The following is a 21,098-nucleotide window of genomic DNA, read 5'->3' as shown; positions in this document are numbered from 1 at the left end:
GTCGGGCAGCATGCTGGGGTTTCAGAGCGACGTGTGTGGAAGGGGAGAGAATATCTGTCGTCGCAGTCAGTGCCGATCCGCACCTTATTAGGAGACCTGGATAGCTACTATGGAAAAAAGGCCTGGGCCCCCTCCTCCGTGCGGGCCTGGCGGGAACATGTGGGTACCTTGGGCAGCATAGTTCGGGCGGGCACTGACTCACTGACACCTCGCCCGTCACACGGCAGCTGAATGCAGGCTGCCTCTTGTGTGGTGGCGGGCTGTTTTGTTTGTTGATGGGGGGAAACGAGACGAAACCTTATTTGCTGGAGGCCGCAAACGGGGCGGTGACTGGTGAAGGCCGGCTTTGCTTTGTTGGGTTTGGACCGCGCCGGAGGAGATAACGACACCACACAGATGCAACAACAAGCGCCAGCCCCGGTGCCAAAACGAGTATCGACTCGAGGCAAATTCACTCGACGAGATGAGCCTGTCGACTAATCCCCGGCCGGCGTGCAGCGTGCTTGGAGGCATTGGTGCCCGACCCGTGAGCAGCAGCAAGGGGCCCGACCAAACGAGGAAATCTCCGTTGTTGCTTGGGTTGTTTGGGTTTCTTGGCTCGTTGGGCAGAGTCTGGCCGCCACACAACAAGTGTTGTTCGGGGTCGAAACGGCGCCGGTGGGAACAAGTTGAAGATGTTGCCCAACTTGACCAGTTGGTTCAATGACTGACAGCGGCCCAGGCCATGACAGCCACATGCTAACGACAGACGGGCCGCCCCTTCCTTCCTTCCTCCCCTTGCATGGTCGGCAGGGCAGGAGCTACGAAATTGACAACAGCCCGTGTACGGAATACGCACTTCCCAACATCACCTGGGCGCCAGGGTCTCGAACATCCTAGCTCGAGCTGCTTCTTCCTCTTCAACCATTCCGGATCGCTTCCTCCGGCATCCACTCACCTCTCCGTCCCACCAGATGCCTGGTTGTCTGTCTGCCTTTCGATCGGGAAGCCCCATCACATCACCGGTTGTACCCTCCACGCGAGTCAAACGTCGTCGTTCCGAGCGAGAAAAAAAATCTTTCACATGGAAGAAGTTGTTATTACGTTCTATGTTATGTCCTTTAGGTTGCGGCCATATGATTGCCAACAAGAGTGCGGGAGGCACTCAGCAGATTTAACCAATTATAAACATGTCGAAGAAGAAAAAACAAACTAATGGTTCTAAACATCAGTCATCCCAAGCGTTATATACACGACCACCATTAACATCATTCAGACATCGTCAAGGGCATAAGTCCATCTACACCGTCCCGCCGAGGTGCAAGATGTTCTGCTTCATCGCCTCCGTCAGTTCGCCCCTGCCAGTGTACGCGTAGGACACCGTCTGCGTCCAGGCTTCAGGATGGGGCATCGGCAGGTCTATCGTGTCGCCAGTCTTGACGTGGCCCGAGAGCATGATAGCTGCTAATGCTGGCAGGTAGGTCCGAGCATAAGGGAGATCTAGACCGGCCGCTCGTTAGCACGACGTCCACGAACAAAAAAGGAAGAAGAAGAACAATAAGGAGATTGGCCGGAGATGGCCGGGTCTTGACTTACGGATCGGCACCTCCCTCGAGCCGCTCCTGTGCTGGTGATGGCTGGACCGAGACGGCAGCGGACTGGTCAGGGTCGCGGTAGAGCGACGCCGGCTCGAGGCTAGAGGCGACACGGGCGGCCGCGGGGAGCTGATGGTATCGGGGGACAAAGGAGCAATGGCGCCGCGGCGTGGTGAGCGCACGGGCGAGCGCACAGGCGTGACTGGCGAGGCCGTCATCATGGCCCTCAGCACGTTGGGGTCGATGCTGCGCTCGATCAGGAACGGCTTGCGCTCCCTGCCCTTGGGCCGCACGTGGGCCCTGATAGTGAGGCGATCTGGGTGGCCGTTGCCCTTGCCGTTGCCCTGATCTGTCCCGCTCGGGCGGCGTAGGGCTTTCGGTGCCACGAGGACGTCAGCCTTGGAAGGGTCGCCGAGATACACATGGCCCCAAGCCTGGAGCCGGTCTGGGTCCAGGAGTGCCATGGACGGCCTCTGCTGCTTCCCGGTCGCCTCGCGTGGCGCTGAGAGTTTCCTGTTGGCCACGGCCCCAGCTTGTGACGGGGACATGCCCGACAGCAGCATCGACCTGGTCTCCTGGACCATGCTCTGTCGCCGCGGAGAGTTCGCCATTGGCGTGTTGGGTGCCGTGGCGGGAAAAGACGGTGTTCTTTTTTGCCATGGACTCTCCACGGTCAGGAGGTTGACCCTTGCTGACATGGACTGCTCCGTGGCAGGAGACATGGCGCTGGCCAGCCCGCGGCGGGCGTCCAGGCTCTCTACCATGGCTCTTTCGTGTTGCCTCATGGACACATCATATCGAGGACTCGAGGGCTGCATTGGGCTAGGGAGGGCCTTGGATGTGGCCGGCGTTGCAGAGGGCTGAGGGCCCCGATGTCTGCTGAAGGCTGACCGGAGGTGTGTGTCAACTGGCCTTGTATAGTCTGTTCTGATTTCGAGACTGGGCCGGCCACGACTCTGGGCTTCCATGGTCATGATTCTGGGGGTTCAAAAAGAGAAAGAAAAAGAAAGGAGTCCACAACCAAGGGATTGTATAATCTTCGAGTAAAAAACGAGTAAAAGGCGAGTGACAGCAGGCCAAATTTGGCAAATTGGAGGTTGCTGAGATTCTGTATGGACCTGGGACGTTGGTGACACGAACGTATGAACGTATGTACGTACGAAAGCACGAAAGTACAGGATAGATCTCGAGGGTCTCTGGGCAACGAGTGGTGACGGCCATCATTCCAATTTTATCTGTCCCTTTCTCTTCTTTCTCGTCGCGCGCGCCTCGGTCTGGCTCCTGGGAGCCCTTTCAGCCGGGAGGCACGACGCAGGGCAGAGGCTCAAAGCACCATCTGGCATGCGCCGGCGCCGGACAAAGCGGATTCCAGCAGAGTGGTCCAAGCCATGTTTCGTTTTGTGCGCGCGACCTGGGCCCCGCGGTGAAACTGTCAGATCCAAATAGAACAAAGAGAGACCTGTTGAACGCCTCACCCGCCCGGCCAGGTGGGTTACGCCCTACCCGGGCCAGCGACGTGCAAAGTGTGTGCACCACATGGCAGAGTAACTACATCATATCTCAACGTGCAAGTGGCCGGGGTGGGCGCGCGCCTACACGCTACACTAGGCAGGTGGGGTCGGGGTGCCCGCCTCTGGTTGGCCGCCCGTCCTTCTCTTCCGGGACCCCGGGGGGCTGGACCCTTACCCACCCCTTGGCCTGGGGCCTGGGGGCCTGTGACGCTGGAGCGAGGCTGAAGGACAGACAGACAGCCAATACCACAGCTTGGTGTGGCCAGTCTGCAGAGCTGTCATTTCTCTTACCCGTCCGTCCAATACGCGGCACTGCACATTGCACTGCACACTACTCTCCCTTGCCAGCCTGGCCTCACTGGAATTCCTTTTTTTTTAGGCGACGTGTTGGCAGCGCAATGCACCCAGCCTTCGGCTTCCGAGAGTCGTGGTTCTGATTTCTGACCTCTGCCTCTCATTTCTTCCTTCTCTTTCTTTGTTATCCGCCGCTGCCCTCAGACGCAACGGGATTCAGCATGTCTAACTCGACAGCCAGTTACAAGCAGCTCAAGGAGGACTTCGTGTCCAACCTGACGGGGGGCACCGTCGGCGAGATCGCGGCGGTTACGGCTGTCTTACCCGTGAGTCAACCTACGTTCCTATGACCGAGGGAGGGAGTTCTTGTTTGTTCGTCTGTCTGTCCTGCAGCAGCAGCAGCGCCCAAGCTGAAACTTTTCCCGTCCACAGGTTGGCGCTCTGGTGTGGTCCGCCCTGCAGAGCCGCCAGTCCTTGTTCAGGCCGTACACGGCACTCGGGTTCGTCGTCGACTACTTCCTCAACGTCGGGGCCATCCTGCTCGCAATCACGCTCTACTCCGACACCCCGATCCTCCTCACCGTCCTGCTGCTCGCGCCCGCGCTGCTGGCCTACGCGTTCCCACAAGCCCACCACCGCCGCCAGAGGAAGCCTAAGATCCCGCCTATTGCTGCCGCGCAGACCAATGCCAACGCCAACGCCAGGACAAAGGGCGGCCCCGCGGGGGGCCTGCCAGGCGACGTCACCCTCCCGACAAAGCCCTTCTTGACCGTATTCCGGGGGTCCATGCTCGTCATCACCTGCCTGGCCATCCTCGCGGTCGACTTTCGGATTTTCCCGCGGCGCTTCGGCAAGGTCGAGACGTGGGGCACGTCGCTGATGGACATTGGCGTGGGCGCCTTTGTCTTCTCGGCCGGGGTCGTGGGCGCCAGGCCCGTATTGAAAGAGCGCGCCGCACTAGAAGGCCGCGGAACCTCTCTGTTCCGGCGGCTCGTCCACTCGATGCGCCACTCCCTTCCCCTCCTCGTGCTCGGCGTCATCCGCCTGCTCAGCGTCAAGGGCCTCGACTACGCGGAGCATGTCACCGAGTACGGCGTGCACTGGAACTTCTTCTTCACGCTGGGCTTCCTGCCCCCCTTTGTGGCCGTCTTCCAGTCCGCCCTCAAATATGTCCCGTCCTACGCCGCGCTCGCGCTCATCCTCGCGGTCGGCTACCAGGTCTTGCTGGAGACCACGGGGCTGAAGGCCTACATCCTCATCGCGCCCCGTGTCGACCTGCTGTCCATGAACCGGGAGGGCATCTTCAGTTTCTTTGGGTACCTGGCCATCTTCCTGGCCGGCCAGGACACTGGGATGTACGTGCTGCCGCGCAACGTCACCCGGAGTGGGTCCAGCGCGGCGTCGCAGAGGATCACCTTGCTCATGACAATGGGTGCCTGGAGTCTTGTCTGGGTGCTGCTTTTTTTCCTGTCCACGAATTACAGTTACGGCGCGGGGCTGCAGGTGTCTCGTAGGCTGGCCAACCTCCCCTACGTCCTGGGCGTGGTCTCGTTCAACACGGTACAGCTCATGGCCTGTTGTCTCGTCGAGACGATCTTCTTCCCGTCGTTTTACAATGCGGCCGACTCCAAGGCGGAGAAGGACGCGTATGAGATCGCCACTCCCAGGGTGCTGCGCGCATACAACCGCAACGGCCTTGCCGTGTTCCTCCTCGCCAACCTGCTGACAGGGCTTGTCAACATGACAGTCCCTACTCTGGATGTCGGGCCGGTCGCGAGTGTGGGTATATTGGTTGCGTATAGCGCGGTCCTGACCGGCGCGGCTGTGGCACTGGACGCGTACAACATTTCGATCAAGCTATGAGGGGCAGTCTCGTGCGATCGGTCGTAAGTTCGCATGCATCCACAGCCACAGCGGGGTCCTGGAATCCACCGAGTATCGTTGTGATCCCTTCCTTCCTTCCTTCCAGCACCTTCTAAGCCGAACGTGAGGCTCCGCTGCTCCGGCCATGCTGGACCGTGCTGGTGAGAAAACTCCAAGTCGGAGGACCCTGCCTCGGCAGATAGTCGGGAGGAAGCTTCTGGTCAGGAGATTACGCGGCTGATGGGCTTGCTGGTGGAATATCATTAAGCGCATAAACGGGTAGACAATGGTGCCCGTTAGTGCCCCTGGGAGCCCCGTCCGGCCGGAGTGACCGGGAGATCTCAACTGTCGGCCAAGTCCGGGTGGGCCTGGGTTTCGCTCTTGCTGCGACGGGACGGGGACGTCCCAGCGATCCGGGCATTTTCGCCGTGGTGGCTGTGCCGTGTTGCCATCGCGCAGGATCGACGCTTTTACTACGATCTTAAAGTCGGTGAGATGCATGAGTAAAAGGCCGCCGGGGAGCACACCTGCGGCCGGCCCGGGCTCCAGGTGGTGTCTGTTCTCGACGCATATATGCGCGAGCTTGTGAGACAAGGGAAACACGAGTCACAATATGCGTAAATCCTGCTTGCGATGAACGGGCGGCCCGCGTCCATGGTGATACCCGGGAGGGTGTGAACTATACCGACGTGACGGTAGTACCCATCACGAAAGCCTAATCTCGCCCGTGGAATGGGATTCAGTCTTGCCTGGACATATCCATAGCCTTCAATATGTGAATTTGAAGACGCGATGTCCCTGTGATATGATATCCCCTCGTGAGTCAGACTCAGAGACTTGCCCGCCTGGTAAGGCAGAATCTCCAGGATGGTCTTCGTAATGAGCGGTCAGGATCCGCTTCGCGCCAAAGAAGAGAGGCTACCGTGGGAGGGGAAGAAGAAGAAGGAAAAAAGAAGAAGATAGCGTCATGAACCAGGTTGGCCAAGAGGTTGGTCGGGCATCCACCCGGCCGGCACATCAATCCTGTGCTGGAAACAAGACAGCGGCTTGGGAGAGCAGGCGGGAGCAAAGATGGGGTGTGACGACGGACATCAAGCTTACCCCTGCCACCCAACGCCACGTCCATTTCCCGGGCTCAATGCACGACGTCCCTCCCGCGGCGAGGCGGAAGAGGTCAGGCAGGCAGGCAGGTAGAGGAATGAGGCTAGAGATGGTGCTAGTAAAGTTGAAGGTTTATTTATGCCTAGCGAAGGGCGGACGCTGCACTTGCACAGGGAAGAGTGTGCCCCGTAGAGAGGGAGAAAGACATGATGGGGCATGATGTTCTGCCCTCTTCTGGCGCGGCCGTCGGGCGCCAACTGTGGGGCCCCGAGATGTCTGACTGGCTTGCTTGGTGACTGGCCATGCGGCGGACGAAGCATTGTTGAGGCTTCTCGCCATGGTCTTAACTTGCTCTGCGTCATGCGCCTTGTGAGAATGTGGCGGCTGGAGGTGGAGGGTTGAGTGAGGCGTTTGTGGGGGGCAGGGCCTCCGACTTCCCCCAATGTCGTCCCATATGCTGCTTACTCCTGCTGTCCGTGTCGTCTCTGATCTGACCCGTGTAGCATATGCGTGCCGCCTGGTGCCCACGGTGCCGGCTGTGTGGCCGAGGTGTGGCGCGTACATGCGCCCGGCTGTGTGGCCGGGCCGCCGCCTCTTCATGCACTGGGCATGGCGCTTGTTTTATGTGGGGATCCTGGGATTTTGGGCAGTCTTGGGCATTGCAGAACAAGGTGACGAGATATGACGGGACTCGGGGAAGAGGCTGCTAGCGCGCAGGCAAGGAGAGTTTGGGGCTGGTGCGGAGGCCTGCGAATGGTGGGGAAGGGAGAGAAACAGAAACTAGACAAAGTTTATGCGCTGGACGAAACGCCTCAGGCACTCGGTAAAGCACAGGACCTTGTGTTGGAGGAGGAAGACAATCATGTCTGGCTGCAAAAGAGCTGTGGTTGAAACTGGCCTGGCAGCTGCCTGGTTGGTTGTTCCCTTGCAAGACACGGGCATGGCAATTGGTCGATGCCAAGGCGCGGCTGCCCTGCCTGTCTCGTCAGTAACGTTGTGGGGTTTCCCCTTTGAGACCAAGACGATGGCGCCCTTTCCTCCTGTTGGTCTGGACAGGTCCGACTTGCAAGAGACACACACACATGCACGAGGGAGGAGACCCTTGGTTGGTTGGGCGGCGACTCATGGGCGAGGCCTGAGGGGGGGAGGAGCTCTGCGGGCCCGAAGACTTTGATTTCGGGGATTATTTCCCCCCAAGCCGATCGATGATGAGGCTTTGAAGATGCATTTGGTAGCATTTGGTAGCTACCACCCACACGGTTGCCCTCCCTCTTGGTGGTGATCTGTCTGGCAGGCTGGCAGGCTGGCAGGCTGGTCCCCCTGCCCCCCTGCCCAAGTAGCTGGGTGCCAGGTGCCAGATGCTGGACTGACAGGCTGCAGAGGGTCGGCCGGTTGGCTGGGTTTGGGCTGGGCTGGGCTGGGCTGCCTGGGCAGCCCGGGCTGGTGCCAGAGCTTGGGAGCTGCCCCATCGTCCGTTTCTCAAGCCGGTAGCAGCAGTTGAGCATGGCTTCTGGGCAGACACAGTAATAAGGGCTGGCGTGCGTCCCACCCCAGTCCCTGATCCCTGACTCCCTTCGTGCAGCGGGCTAGGAATTCAGGAACAAGCGGACGGACTGACGGACGGGGCGCCCGCCTTCTTTTTTCGCAATTGGACTTGTAATTGTACTAGGCTACCACCACCAGGGTACCAGCGGGTAGTATGATGAGCCTGCCCTGCAGACGGGTGCCCATAACGTACCGTGCCAGCACGTAATTTCCACGCCCTCTTGTCTTCGCGTGCCCACCTTACCACAGTCCCAGCTTTTGCTTGATATTCCAATCCCAATCCCCAATCCCAGTCCCAGTCCCAGCCGCCGCCGTCCCGAAACAGTCGGCACGCCGCTCGACTTGCTCGCATTGGAAATGGGGATCGGCTACGGAGTACTGCCCTCCCTGATACGCCTGTTTGAGCCTTCGAGAAGCCTCGTCGAAGGATAAAGTGGGGCCACGCATGCCCAGTCAGCAGCAGCGTCGAGGAACGCAGAGGCCAGGCCAGGGGCGCCGTCGTTGACTGGTCCTCGACGGTTTCCCCTGCTGCCCCGGGTGGATGTCCCTACCGACGACACGATTCGACATCAGACGAAAGGGTCCGAGGCGGTCAAGCAGTGAACTCGTGATGTTCGATGCAGCTTCATGCAGGGCGTGCTTGGTGTGGCTTGCTGCGTCTGCATCTGCACCTGCGTGTGTGGGCTGCAGTGGATGGCTGCCTGCTGTACTCCGTACATACAGCTCCGTACTGTGTATACTCTGTATGCCTGTGTCGCAAGGTTCGCTCGCTCATCTCGCCGATGGCTGGCTGTGGTGGTGCTGGCCGCAGGAACAGGCAGTCAGGAACAGCAAGACTTCAGCTGTTCAGGTGGTGCCGGGGAGGTGAGTGGGATGAGATGGCTGTGGCAGATGCCTGACCTGGGTCTCGTCACGTCGCATTCCGTCCCAAGGCCGGCTGCTCCTCGCTGCGCTTCCAAGGCACGCTGCGACGGCACGTCGGCAGGTAGCTTCGAGGAAAGCGAATCTCGAGGCTATTTTGGTACGCCCGTGGTTTACCTCGCTGCCTCGGTCCCGTGGTGGAGACTGTGTAAGAGTCCTCCATCGTGCAGGACACTTGCGCAGTGTTGCCCCTCATCAAGCACCAGACCAGGACGCTCTTGTTCGCATGCGGCATGTCGCCGCTTCCCCCACATGGGCACCATCTACCGACAGCTATACTATTACAGCACTTACTATACAGATTATGTGTGTGTACAGTGTACCCTACATCTCCAGACTACAACCACTAGTGAATATTTAGTGAGTTATTATTAACCAGTTCAGCGTCTGTTCACCCACGCAAGCAAACCACACCAGCACGGCGAGTTGGGGCAGCTTACTACCCAGGCATCTATGTACAACAGACCAGCTAGCTATACGACAACCTTTTCCTGGGGCAAGCTACCCTCGTCCAAGAGCTGAGACACGTCGATCGGGTGGAGCGTCTGACTTGTTCTCGTGTGTGGGATAGGACACAAACAATTTAAGCTTCTGCTGGCTGGGCGTCGTACGGCGCTGCATACTGTCCATGTGCTGAGGATCTACATACACACGTACGCAGCACTACCATGGCCTGTCTGGTTGCCTACCTGATTAGGTAGGTAGGTAGGTAGGTAGGTATGCAATGCACTTGGTCTGCACAGCATCCATACCAGACATACCTCGGCAGACCTTCTGACGCCGTGCTTGCACTCCGTGGCCAAGGCCGTATGTGTGTGTGCGCGTGTGTTGTGCGGCGGCGCTATATCAGAGTATCTCGGTCTGCAATGCGGTTGCTGTTAGGGTGCATGAAGTGGTGATTTGCCCAAGGCCGGCCTTGTCCAAGCATCCCCCAGCTTGCATTTGGGGCCAAGCGACTGGGCAAGGTTATGGCTGGCCATTCCGTCCCGCGTGTTCCTGTCTGCTGTCTCAATGCCTCGCGACAGGCCATCGAAGCCGTGGAGCCGCGGAGCAGATGCATACGCATCCACCCACCTCGAATTGATAATGGGGATGTTAAAACAGGCCCTGTCTGCTGGAGCGCAACGTCTGCCAGTGAGGGGAAAGGCTGGCTGGCCGGCTGCTAACAGGCGGGATCTACATCGTACATGAACGCATACAGTTCGCGGCATTGATGGAGGAATCGTGACCAAGGTTTCTGGTGCTCGCTCGGGCGAGGCCAACCCGCGGGATCCCTCGTGTGCTTGGATGTCAACAACCAGGGGAAACAAGAATATACGGAGTCCTCCCAGGGCACGCACGGTCCAGGTCCAGGTCGACAGGCATAGACGAGAGCTGTCAGAAACAGGGAGTAGGAGAGGGGCATGTCGGGAGGACGAGAAGACGAGAAAATGAGCAGACGAGCAGACGAGCAGAGGAACACAGACGCCGGCGGGTTGATTCATCGAGGCCGCGGACGGGGTCAATTAAGATTACCCACCCGGCAGCGCCTCTCCCTTCATGTTCTCGCTTGTCGAGCGAGATCCCAGCAGAGGCCCCAGTTACATTTGCGCTCTGCACTCGCATTTGCTTGCATCCGCGCTTGTTGCATTTGAATTCGGCTGCAGTGGGGGAGCCCAGCAGCATCGTCGTCTCGCCTGGCATCCATCCACCCATCCACCCATCATCCACCCATCCGCCTATCCACCCAAGCATCCGCCCAAACCACCGACCACCCCCCCTACCCTGCCTTTGCCCTTTCAACTGCCAGTCTTCATCCTTCCCGCCCTCCCTCCTTGCTACTCCTCCTCCTCACTCGACAATCAGCGGCGTTTGTCTCAGTCGACCCGTCCTGTTCGCCGTCTCTCGTTTCCCCGAAGCTTTCGTCCCTTTTTTTCATTGGCCTCGAGCTGACCTCACCTCTCGAAACGCCGTCCCACCACCACTCCTTTCCCTCTCCCTCCTCCACCCCCCCCCGCCGCTCCGCTCCTGTCCTTGCCTGTCTGGTCTTGTACCTTTTCTGCTGCAGCAAGCACACCCAGCAAAAAACGGCGTCATTGTGCTTGTCTCTGTTTCATATCTTGTCGGTCGCGGGCGCGCCTAATAATTGAATAATCAAAGTCCACCAAACTCTGGGTCACTGGTCTGGCGTCCCTGACCTGCATTGACTGCGCTCTACATCCTGCAAGCGACCAACCTATCAGAGAAAAGGGGCCAAAAGATCGGGGCCCCAAAGGCACTGCCAAAATCCACCACAACACGACGCCGCCTCCCAAGCGGCTGCGGGTGTCGCGTCTGGGCTGCATTGCTGCATCGCTGCATGTGTGTTGTTCACAGCACCTGAGTCGAGTCCAGTCGAGTCGAGCCGAAGCCTGCATCAACCGCGAGCTGAGGCGACCAGGCGGGAAGACAGACAAGACAGGCTGCTGCAGGGACAACGGCAACACAAACGTCCCCAGAGTCCCAAGAGGGGGGGCAAATAAAAAAAAAATAAGGCGATCGGATCAACATCGACCTGTACTTGTACTGGTTGACTGACTTGACCTGTCCGTCACAACCACAGCCAAACAGCGCCGCGCCGCGCAACGTCAACCCGTCGCCGCCACCCAACGCATCCCATCCCATCCCAGCACGCACATCCCACACCCAACCGCCCCAAGTCAAACTGACCGCCGTATCGAAACAACAAATCGCAGGGCAGCCATGGTGTTTTGAGCTGGGCGATTGGTCTCTCATTGGGCATCCCGGCGACTCGTTGCATTGCCCATATTTCCCCCCATTAATTGCAAGGCTCAGCTCAGCACGCTCGCGCACTCGCACACTCGCACTCGCACACAACTCACACGCACAAGCACAACCAGCAGGGCAACCCAGCTCCCAAAGGACAAGACCTTCTTGTTGGTTGCACTCGCCGTTGCAGCAACAACAACAACAATCATTTCACCCCCAGAGTCACGCTCCTGCGCCCCCCTGCCGATTACTACGAACGTATTCAGAGAGGTCCTGCCCTCCACACACAACGCGCGCTCGCTCCTCTCCTAGACTTGCACGCTTGTCTCTTGTTTGATTGCTATTTTATTCGCACGACAAGGCCATTTCCTTATCACCTAGGAATAGCCTGCGCTGCCGCCCTGGTCCTTTGCCCTAGGTAGCCCTTTAGCCTCCCTCCCTGCCGCCTGGTTCCTGGTCTTGGCTTGGTGTGGTACTCGGCCGTACCTCAAATCTGCCCCCAACTGCTGCTCCTCCTCCAACTTTGGAAACCTTGGGAGCATTTCCTTTCCAGCCTCCCAAAACCGCAACCCGATCCGACCTGGGCTAGTCCGAGCCGAAACATCCTCCTTAGCCCAACGTCCGACACCGACCCCCTTAAACGTCAACTCCCTTGGGTCAGTCACGAGCAAGGCACGCCCTCAATCGATCCTATCGTGCACGGGGCTGAACAAATATCCAGAATCCCTTCGCCTGACCTGCGCCAGACCCGCCGACGCTGATAAGCACACAGCCCGACCCCAGCCCTTCCGCGCTCCCGCGTGGGAAGATGTCGTCGGCTGCATTGCAATCCGCGCCTCATCAGACAGCTGCCTCCGTCACCATCAACTCACCGCCCTTGGTTACCGCCTCGCCTGGCAGCCGCCACCAGCAGCAACCACAACAGTTCCAGCAATCCACCTCCTCCCCTGCCCGTGACCCATATTATGCGACCACACAGAACAGCTCTTCCTCACCCTCGGCTTCCAAACGGCCCTCCAGGAAACACAGCGGAAACGGCAGCGGCAAGGGAGACGCACCGTCCCAAAGCAACTCCCCAATGAGTTCACGCGCAGCCCTCGCATCCCCCATCCCCGTCGACCCCTCCGACCAGTACCAGCAATCCTCCTCCGACCGCCGCAAGATGCCCGCCACCTCCGTGCCACCTCGCACCTCGTCCCAGCACACTGCTGGCGGCTCCAGCGCCGCCTCGGCGTCGAGGAGAGCTGTGGCAGCCCAGGGTGCCGACCGATCGACGTCGCAGCGGCACGCACCGAACGACACCAACGGCCAGGCGAGCGCGAACCAGGCTTATCAGGATGAAGCCGCAAATCACATCTCTCGGGGCCGAAAGTCGGCACACACGGGCCAGGAGCAATCACACAAGTCGAGCACCAGCGGCAGCCACAGAGACGCCCGGGCGGCAGGTGGCTCGACATCACTGCCCGTCAGGTCGCAACAGACGTCGTCGTCCTCCACACCGCAGGGGCCATCTAGGGAAGCCAGCGAAATACTGAATAGCATGCTGGTGTCACAGCCCGAGGTGGATATCGAGCGGACGCGCGAACGCGAGGCAATGGCCCAGCCGCACCCGACCGAGGCCGACGACGCGGCCCCGCCACCAGTTGTTGCCAGCGCCGAACAGCACGGCGAGGAGACAAGGCGGGGTACTCGGAGTAGGCATGACTTTAGCAAGCGCGAGAAGCACACCAAGTTTGGCGAGTACATACTGGGCAACACCATCGGCGAGGGCGAGTTCGGCAAAGTGAAGCTTGGTTGGAAGCAAGAAGGCGGCATCCAGGTGAGAACCGGCAGCGAAACCCTCGATGTGCTTCACAGTTGGCGCTAACCATTCGGAAACACAGGTCGCCATCAAGCTTATCAAGAAGGACCAGCTGGGAAGCAACCCATCCCGCATGGCCAAGATCATGCGCGAGGTCGCCATCCTGAAGCAGCTGACACACCCCAACATTGTCCGACTACACAAGATGGAGGAGTCCGAGAGGCATTTTGGTATCATTCTGGAATACGCGTCAGGCGGTGAGCTGTTCGACTACATCCTGAACCACCGATACCTCAAGGACAACGCCGCCCGACGTCTTTTCGCACAACTCGTTTCCGGTGTGGGTTATCTACACAAGAAGGGCATTGTGCACAGAGATTTGAAGCTGGAAAATCTGCTTCTGGACCGCAACCGAAACATTATTATTACCGACTTCGGCTTCGCCAACACGTTCGATCCCATTGAGGAGCTATCGGAAGAGGAGGAGAACAATCTCAGCGACCGCGAGTTCGTCAAGCGCATGGGCTTGAACCAGCTGAAGCCGAACGGGATGAGGAAGGGCGACCTCATGCAGACGAGTTGTGGAAGTCCGTGCTACGCAGCTCCTGAATTGGTTGTCAGCGACTCCTTGTACACCGGTCGGAAAGTTGACGTCTGGAGCTGTGGCGTGATTCTGGTACGCCGCCTTTGCGTTGTTGTTGGCTTTTTTATTGGTCCTGACACTGCTCTACTCTAGTATGCCATGTTGGCAGGCTATCTACCTTTCGACGACGATCCCGCAAACCCCGAAGGCGACAACATTAACCTGCTCTACAAGTATATTGTCAACACCCCGCTCACATTCCCCGAGTACGTCACTCCCCACGCGCGAGACTTGCTGCGACGAATACTAGTTCCGAACCCTCGGAAGCGTGCCGACCTATTTGAAGTGGCTCGCCACAGCTGGCTGAGCGAGTATGCCCACGTGGTTGAGTTCATCACAAGTAGCACCACCACTCCCGGAGAGATTCAGAACACCACCGTACCCGCCGAGGATGAGACGCCAATGGTCGCCCGCAGCGCATCTGTCCGAGAAGCGCACAAGAAGAACACCGTTGGACCTTCGATTGGTGGCCTGACGAGCAAGCAAGGCACTGTTGACCCAGATACCGAGGCCGCGAACTCCGCTCGACAACAGAGGGACAATAAGCGCAGGACGGTCCAGGTCGAATATGTTGCGCCAAACACCCAGACCCAGCGTGGCGAGCAGGCAGGCGGGCACGGCTCATCGTCCAAGTCAAGGGCCCGTTCGGGCAGTGCAGGACCGGTTGAGGTTCAGTCGTCTTCCGCAAACGAGAAGCCGCTACCCCGCGACCCGCCTGTCACAAGAGAGTCGTACGGTCCAGCACCAGTCACCTCGAGGAGGCCTCCGAGCGCGCATCTCAACAACCAGAATCTGGTGCAACAACCACAGAGGCCGAGCCGCGAAGCCATGCGGGCAGCTTCTGATGGCCAATACATGACGTCTGCAGGAGCACCTGGCCGGCCAACGACCGGCGGCTCGACCGGTTCGAAGGGTTATGGAACAGGGAGAGCTACGTACGGCCAACCCTCCGCCCCCACGGTCGCTGATACTAACGTGCATGGAAGTATACAACAACCTGCAGGTCGACCAGCCTATCCCGACCCTTCTGCGAACGAGGACCAGGGCTCGGACTACGGTAGACCAAGCGTCAACACGCCATCCAAACTGTCCAAGGTCAGCGGCTACACCGGGGAGGCCGATAGCACCGACTCCAGGGGCCACAGGCGGTCCAACACGATCGGCGACATTGGCAACAAGATTTTCGGACGAAGCGGATCTGTGTTCGGCAGTAGTAGCACCCGCAAGAGCCAGCTTCCTTCCGGGGAGAAGTCCAAGAAGTATCCTCCGGTCAGCATGACCCAGCCCATTTCCGATGACGGCCCCATCCGCCCGTCAATGGACTCGAAGCGCTCGCGCCGCTCTTTCTCGCTCGGGCTTGGAAAGAAGCAGTCTGGAAGCATGAACGGGTCACAGACGTCATTGGACAAACAGACAAACAGGCGGTTCTCGTTCCTGCCCAGCTCATTGTCTCTCAAGGCCATTGGGATTGGTAAGGAGTATGACCAAGAACCCCGCGACTCACAGCGAAGCCTTCCAATGCAGGACCCACCTCCACAGGTTGACGACCAAGGCCGTTATGTGGAGCAGCCTCAGGCGCCCAACGCTGCTGACATTGACGGAATGTACGCCCAACTCCAGGGCTCGCAACCTCAACAACAACAGCAACGTCGGGATCCAAACCAGAACCCGCGACAACACAGGAACAGCTCGAACCCCTACCAGAGCAGGCGCCAGAGTGGTATCCCGTCGCACATGCAACAAGGAGCGGTCCTGAATAGTGCCTCAGACTCGTCCATTGAGAATGTGCAGCGGCCGACCAACCAGACGAGTTACCCCGAAGAGCAGCCAGTCAAGGAGCACAGGAGGACCTCCAGCCGAGGGACCCGTGGGATCCTGCAGAAGAACAAGCGGTTTGTCGACGCTTACGACAAGGACGAATATTCGCGACACGGCGGCCACGACCATGCCGGAAGCAGTGGTGCAGCGAGGCGAGTCATGGATTTCTTCCGGAGGAGAGGGAAGGACAGAGGCGGCGATGACCGATGATCGGCCATCGACCCGAGCGTCCCTGGAAAGTGCAGTGCTACAATTACTACTGAGGCTGAAGTTCCGCCATGAGAGCGAATCATACCTGGCCAACACCGTCTCAAATTCGGGGATATCACCCGCATATCCAGCCAGCCTCGTCTGCTTTGCTGGGGCCCGCGGCCTATGAGGCGCAAGGAGCGACAGTCTCAAACGGCTGGCCGGTGAACACCAACCCGACTGGGTCATACCCCTCGACCTTCCACCACTCCTGCCCCATAATCATCCAGGTCAGGGGCACGGGCGCGCCTGTTGTGCGATATTCATCCCTGGCTTTAATGCCGAAATAACTAGTCCGAAATCCGAGTGCGATGACACCAGCCACACACACCTCTGTGTTACCAATGACCTGGAACCCCATGCAGGAGTGTTTGTGTGAAGTAATAGGTGACGGAGGAGCAGTCATTTCTGGTTGCACGATTTGAAAGCGGCCCACAAAGGGCTAGGGGGAGGGGACGAGGAGGAAGATTTTCCCACTGTTACATTCAATTCTGATAATGCCATTTGTGTTTTTATTCTCATACCATCCGCCCACACATTCACACACATCCAGCTATCTCACCGACCATACACCCACAAACACCACCATATTGTCCCCCCCCCCTCCAAATCATCTCCCCGGGTCCGAGGGCGAGTGGAACGATCTCGTTGAAAGAAATAAGGATCTCGAAGGAGGGCTTTGAAACTGGCCACCAGCCAGCCAGACGGGAGGAAGTGCCGAGGGGAAAAGTAGTAGAAAAAGGAGACCAAGGGGAGCCAGCCGAGCGAGTGCGATCATCAAAGTCTGTCTGTCTGTCTGCATCTGAGGGAGCTAAGTTTTTCTTCTTCATGGGGGCTATTTCTGTACAAATTAAAGTAATCTCCACAGCGAACGTGGGAAAACAAAGACTGGAAGGGCGGGAGGGGGGTGGGAGGTTTTGTCAGGAATTCATATTGCGAGCTAGAAAGAGAGAGAGAGAGAGAAACAGCCAGAGATAGGGGTGGTGGGGAGAGAGAGAGAGTCCTGGCGAGTTCTATCAAACAATCCAGTCATAGAGAAAATTTGGGGAATTTCATCACACCTTTTGTGAGTCTGGAACCGGCACAGATTCAGTGAGGGAGAACTGGATTATATGTGAAGTGCCTTGTGGTGTTCTTGTATGTGATGAATGTGGCTGCCGTGACTTGAGCGAGGCTCATGCAGATATGTGCTGTATGTATCCGATTGAAATAGGGTTGTCTTAGAATGAGAACTCCATGGTCGTTGTAGTAAGCGTTCTTGAGACTTGTGGGCCTTTCGGCATATTTCTACGGCACCACCGCTCGTGCGCAGCTGGTACCTAGGTAGGTAGAGTGGTTTCGTTTTTAATCCCCATACATATAAAATGTATGTGGCGCCTTCATACAGTGGTAAACGCTCAAGACCCATAGACAGACTACGAGTCTCCACTGGGGCGAGACATGCTCATGCAATCAATATTAACTGCTCTGGTTATCAAGACCCAGACCGAGCCTCTTGACTAATGGTTCAGAGGACCATGATACAGTCAGCCCAGTTGCATCCGCCCTCTAATACCGAGCAAGCTCAACTAGACCGGCATTTCGCATCTCAAGGAAGGCCAGGACTTGCTTTGCGCCATGGGGGGTATTGGGTCCAACGTGGGAGGAAGAAGCAAGGGCCAGAAGGGAAAGGCGAGGTGATCGCAGTCGGGAAGAGGTACCTAGGTACCTAAGTAGCTTGCTTCTGGTTCCTTCCCCTTGAGTCTCTTGGTTACTGACAGTTGACAGAAGGCGAGGGAGGCATCGGGTCAAGTCTCTGGGGGCTTTCGAAGAGACTAGGTACCTAGGTACTTAGGTACTCAACAAGTGTCTACTCCAAGCCTGCGGATTGCCCATATTATCTCTGCCCAGGTGGTGATGATGAGCATACCTTGGGTCTTTGACCAATTGTTACTTGATAAAATATGGGCCTCGAGGCTCGCCTTGAACCGAAATCACCACCCTCCGTCAGCATTGAAGCAAGCCTGTTCCAGCGGCTGTTGGGTACGGACGAGCAGCCAGCTGCGCCTTCCTGGCCATTGCTCTATGGAAGCTGCCCAGGTGCGAAGGATAATCGGGAAGTAAGCAGTCTGCGGTACGGACTAGCACCTGCCCAGTGTTATCCCTCTGCTCCTCCTTCTCGAGCACTCCTACCATCTGTATCCACTCGAGTCTCGCCCTCTTAAACCCCGTCTATGTCCCCTTCCGGACCTGATGTTTTTCTTCTCTTCTTCCCTCAGTCTCTCCCTTCTTCTCAAATCCCTTGTTTTCTTCAATGCCCTCCCACGCAAGCCTCCATCACTCGCATCCATCTTCCTAGCTCGATGCCCTCGGACTCTTCCATTCTGACCCATCCCAGTGATCCCCCCCGCTTGAAGCCCTTTTTCGACCCTCTCGTGCTTATGGCTGCCCCCAGGTCCCCGTCACCTCCGTGACCGTCGCGTTTCCAAACATTAGCATCTGCGCATCCTTCTCCAACCTCTTTCCTCGCACACAGAGCAGCTCAGCGCTCGCTGGCGCCCAAACCCTCTCTGCACGCTGTTCTGCAAGCTGTTGCGGGCACTCTCTTGCTTCTGCAGAACCCATTCATGATCACACTTGGTAGGTATCTGTCCCCCTCGGAAGATTTCGTTGCGGCAAGAGGACAGGCTTCGGGCCTTGTCGGGGACGTGGCGGCGGACGGGAATGCGAGGATTCCCGAGGGCCGTCGAAAACATCTGTTGGGGATGGGGTTTCTTTGCCTCGCGGGGCTTTCATTATCCAAGCCTACTCAGTGACGACTGACAAAATGAACCGACCGTGGCAGGTTTACCAAGACCAGAGCGGTGGGGTGAAATCTCCTGACAGGTCAGTTCAAGGGCTTCCGGAATGATCGCTCTATGGAATACGGCATCTAACCAATTTGTGACAGGGCTCCAGGATCTTGTGGAGGTCGAAAAGTTATACTGATCGCGGGTTGTCGTTGCTTCGGCCGTCATTACTGTACCACCTCGCGCGGGACTCGATCGCAGGATGATTTCATTGTTGTCGTATCAAACTGTTGCCCGGGCATGTGTACTGCGCTTTCAATTTCATTCTTGTTCCAACGAGTCAACCAAAATCTGCAGATCTTGGTCGACGCTGTCAACACAGGCCCCATGTGATTTTGCTGCCCTCCGAGAGGCCCTCTTGGCTCGTTTAGTACCTTCGGACTGGAGACAAGGGCTCCAACGCAACTCGATTTCTACCCCGAGATGGCGAAGGTACTCTGACCTTGTCATCAGCTTCTCTACCCAAGGCGCGCTCTTCAGCTGCTGTGCCGTCAGGTTGATTTTGCTTATCTTGGCCACGACAGCCCGACTGTCGGTGAAAACCGTTACTTTCGGCCGCATGTGCAAGTTGTTGTCGTGCGACATGCCCTCGTCCCTCGTACATGCCACCTGTGTGGCGACAAGCGCCAGCGCCTCTGCGACGGATCTCAGGCCGACTTCGATGCCCTGGGTTGTAGAATTGCCGGGTGATAGGTTCATGCTAAACGACTTCTCCTCCCAGGTGTGGCCCGCATCCGTGTCGCCACCTTCGTTTCTGCTCCTTCCAGAGGCGGTTTTGCAGACGACCGCAGCAACAGCTCGTCTCAATATAGTCGCAGCACCAGTGGTGGTCGCTCCCGGCTGCTTTTTAACGCCCTTTACCTTCCCGCATGTACCGCTGGCGAACAGGAAGTGGCGGTACGGGTCGAAAGGGGCGGCAGAAGCCTCTACGGCAGCCTGGATCGCCTTGTCCTCGTCCTCGTCCTGGGCGGTGATGATGTTGCCGCAAAACTGAAATAGATGTTCCGTTCCAGTCTCAGTTCCAGTTTCTGTGGTGGTAGTGGTGGTGGTGGTGGTGGTGGTGGCGTCCGGCCTGCTGCTTCTGGTCGCGTCTAGCAGGGCCGCAATGTTGCCCCGGTTGGCCCAGCGGACCTCTCTCCGGGCCAGCTTCACGTGGTGCTGGCATGCGCGGCTGATCCTTCTGTCGTGCTTGGTCGGTGCTGACTTTTTCACCCTCGTCCCGGCGTCCTTGTCGGCGGGCAGGGGCTGCTGTTGGCCCCTCCTCGTGAGCTCGTCGTACTGCTGGACCCGGCGGGCGATGCGCTGCTGTTCCTTGGTTGGGCCATGGGTGGCGATCTGTGCCACTAGGTTTTTGTTCTTTTTGTTGACCATGGTTGATTGTGTGGTTAAGTGGGTGGGATAGGTGTGTGGTTTGAAGGTTGATTTTGGTTTGGGTTGTGTTTTGGTAAGTACCCTAGGTTGAGAAGTCAAGTTGATTGATCCTACAGCTCCACGCGTGCTCATTTCAACTTAAGTAAGTGTCTGAGTCATTGAATGCAATTTTTGGGAGTTTTTGCATTATGAAGTTCCCCTTGGCCAAAGACCGGGCGCTTACTTGGGCACATTAGAGAGGCACTTTGACTGAGGCTAGCTACCTAGGTAGGTAAGCTACCGATGAACCAACCCATTCAACTTCTGGGACGTAGCAGACACTAGCTTTACTTAGGTGTCCGCTACTCTGCCACGTTCTCTCCCGCCGATCTCCTATGGGACGCCCTCCTATCGGATGCCCACTGAGCGAATTCCTTTGACTGTACTATATTGGCCGGCCACATTCAGAACTACCTCTAGAGCTAGGTACGGAAATTCACTCGCCGCTGTCCTCAGTGCTTGGTGTTCGACATCCGTCGACACAAAGCGTACGGAAATCTGCAACCCATGCTTGGCCCACCCTGTCCGTACTACTGGATCACAATGGATTTTATCCTCGGACTACCCGTTATGAAACCTGACGGTTTCGATGCGATCTTGCTGGTCATCTGTTCTCGAAATAATTGCTGCTGATCATATGGTATACCCTCCCATAGGACACCACCCTATGGGACACTAGCTACAAATTATGTGCAATAGTCTTCTCTGGGATCACTACAGTATAGTCCGTCATATGACAGTTTCCCCCAGACCAGAATTTCAACCTTGTTAAGCGCCTGGGCAATATGTAAG

The 21,098-nt window shown here is 57.7% G+C and overlaps 4 protein-coding genes across 4 annotated transcripts; 2 read left to right on the top strand and 2 right to left on the bottom strand.

Moving 5' to 3' along the window:
• Positions 1-1,279: 1,279 nt before the first annotated feature.
• KVR01_010317 (uncharacterized protein) lies at positions 1,280-2,548 on the bottom strand (the record flags this gene model as incomplete). Its single annotated transcript, XM_044783271.1, has 3 exons — positions 1,280-1,337; positions 1,576-1,703; positions 1,757-2,548. 3 exons carry the CDS (start codon positions 2,546-2,548, stop codon positions 1,280-1,282), a joined length of 978 nt encoding a protein of 325 aa, XP_044640476.1.
• Positions 2,549-3,392: 844 nt separating this feature from the next.
• KVR01_010194 (glucosaminyl-phosphotidylinositol O-acyltransferase) lies at positions 3,393-7,261 on the top strand. The gene is made up of 2 exons (XM_044788114.1): positions 3,393-3,705; positions 3,812-7,261. The coding sequence occupies exons 1-2, from the start codon at positions 3,601-3,603 to the stop codon at positions 5,240-5,242; spliced, it is 1,536 nt and encodes a 511-aa protein (XP_044640353.1). The 5' UTR covers positions 3,393-3,600; the 3' UTR covers positions 5,243-7,261.
• A 4,067-nt stretch (positions 7,262-11,328) lies between these two features.
• Positions 11,329-17,333, top strand: KVR01_010242 (uncharacterized protein). The gene is made up of 4 exons (XM_044786714.1): positions 11,329-12,213; positions 12,279-13,376; positions 13,441-14,034; positions 14,095-17,333. The coding sequence occupies exons 2-4, from the start codon at positions 12,366-12,368 to the stop codon at positions 16,027-16,029; spliced, it is 3,540 nt and encodes a 1,179-aa protein (XP_044640401.1). The 5' UTR covers positions 11,329-12,213; positions 12,279-12,365; the 3' UTR covers positions 16,030-17,333.
• A 1,824-nt stretch (positions 17,334-19,157) lies between these two features.
• KVR01_010332 (uncharacterized protein) lies at positions 19,158-20,267 on the bottom strand (the record flags this gene model as incomplete). The annotated part of the gene is made up of 1 exon (XM_044784610.1): positions 19,158-20,267. One exon carries the CDS (start codon positions 20,265-20,267, stop codon positions 19,158-19,160), a length of 1,110 nt encoding a protein of 369 aa, XP_044640491.1.
• Positions 20,268-21,098: the final 831 nt, after the last annotated feature.

This window comes from Diaporthe batatas (assembly GCF_019321695.1).
Source record: "Diaporthe batatas strain CRI 302-4 chromosome Unknown Contig00013, whole genome shotgun sequence".
Classification (NCBI taxonomy): Eukaryota; Fungi; Ascomycota; class Sordariomycetes; order Diaporthales; family Diaporthaceae; genus Diaporthe; species Diaporthe batatas.
This window is presented reverse-complemented; position numbering and strand designations above follow the sequence as displayed.

Coding starts and splice junctions, on each gene's coding strand:
- KVR01_010194 (XM_044788114.1), top strand. CDS start 3,601: ATGTCTAACTCGACAGCCAGTTACAAGCAGCTCAAGGAGGACTTCGTG. Junction 3,706..3,811: donor CGGTTACGGCTGTCTTACCC/GTGAGTCAACCT, acceptor TCCCGTCCACAG/GTTGGCGCTCTGGTGTGGTC.
- KVR01_010242 (XM_044786714.1), top strand. CDS start 12,366: ATGTCGTCGGCTGCATTGCAATCCGCGCCTCATCAGACAGCTGCCTCC. Junction 13,377..13,440: donor AGCAAGAAGGCGGCATCCAG/GTGAGAACCGGC, acceptor TCGGAAACACAG/GTCGCCATCAAGCTTATCAA. Junction 14,035..14,094: donor GGAGCTGTGGCGTGATTCTG/GTACGCCGCCTT, acceptor GCTCTACTCTAG/TATGCCATGTTGGCAGGCTA.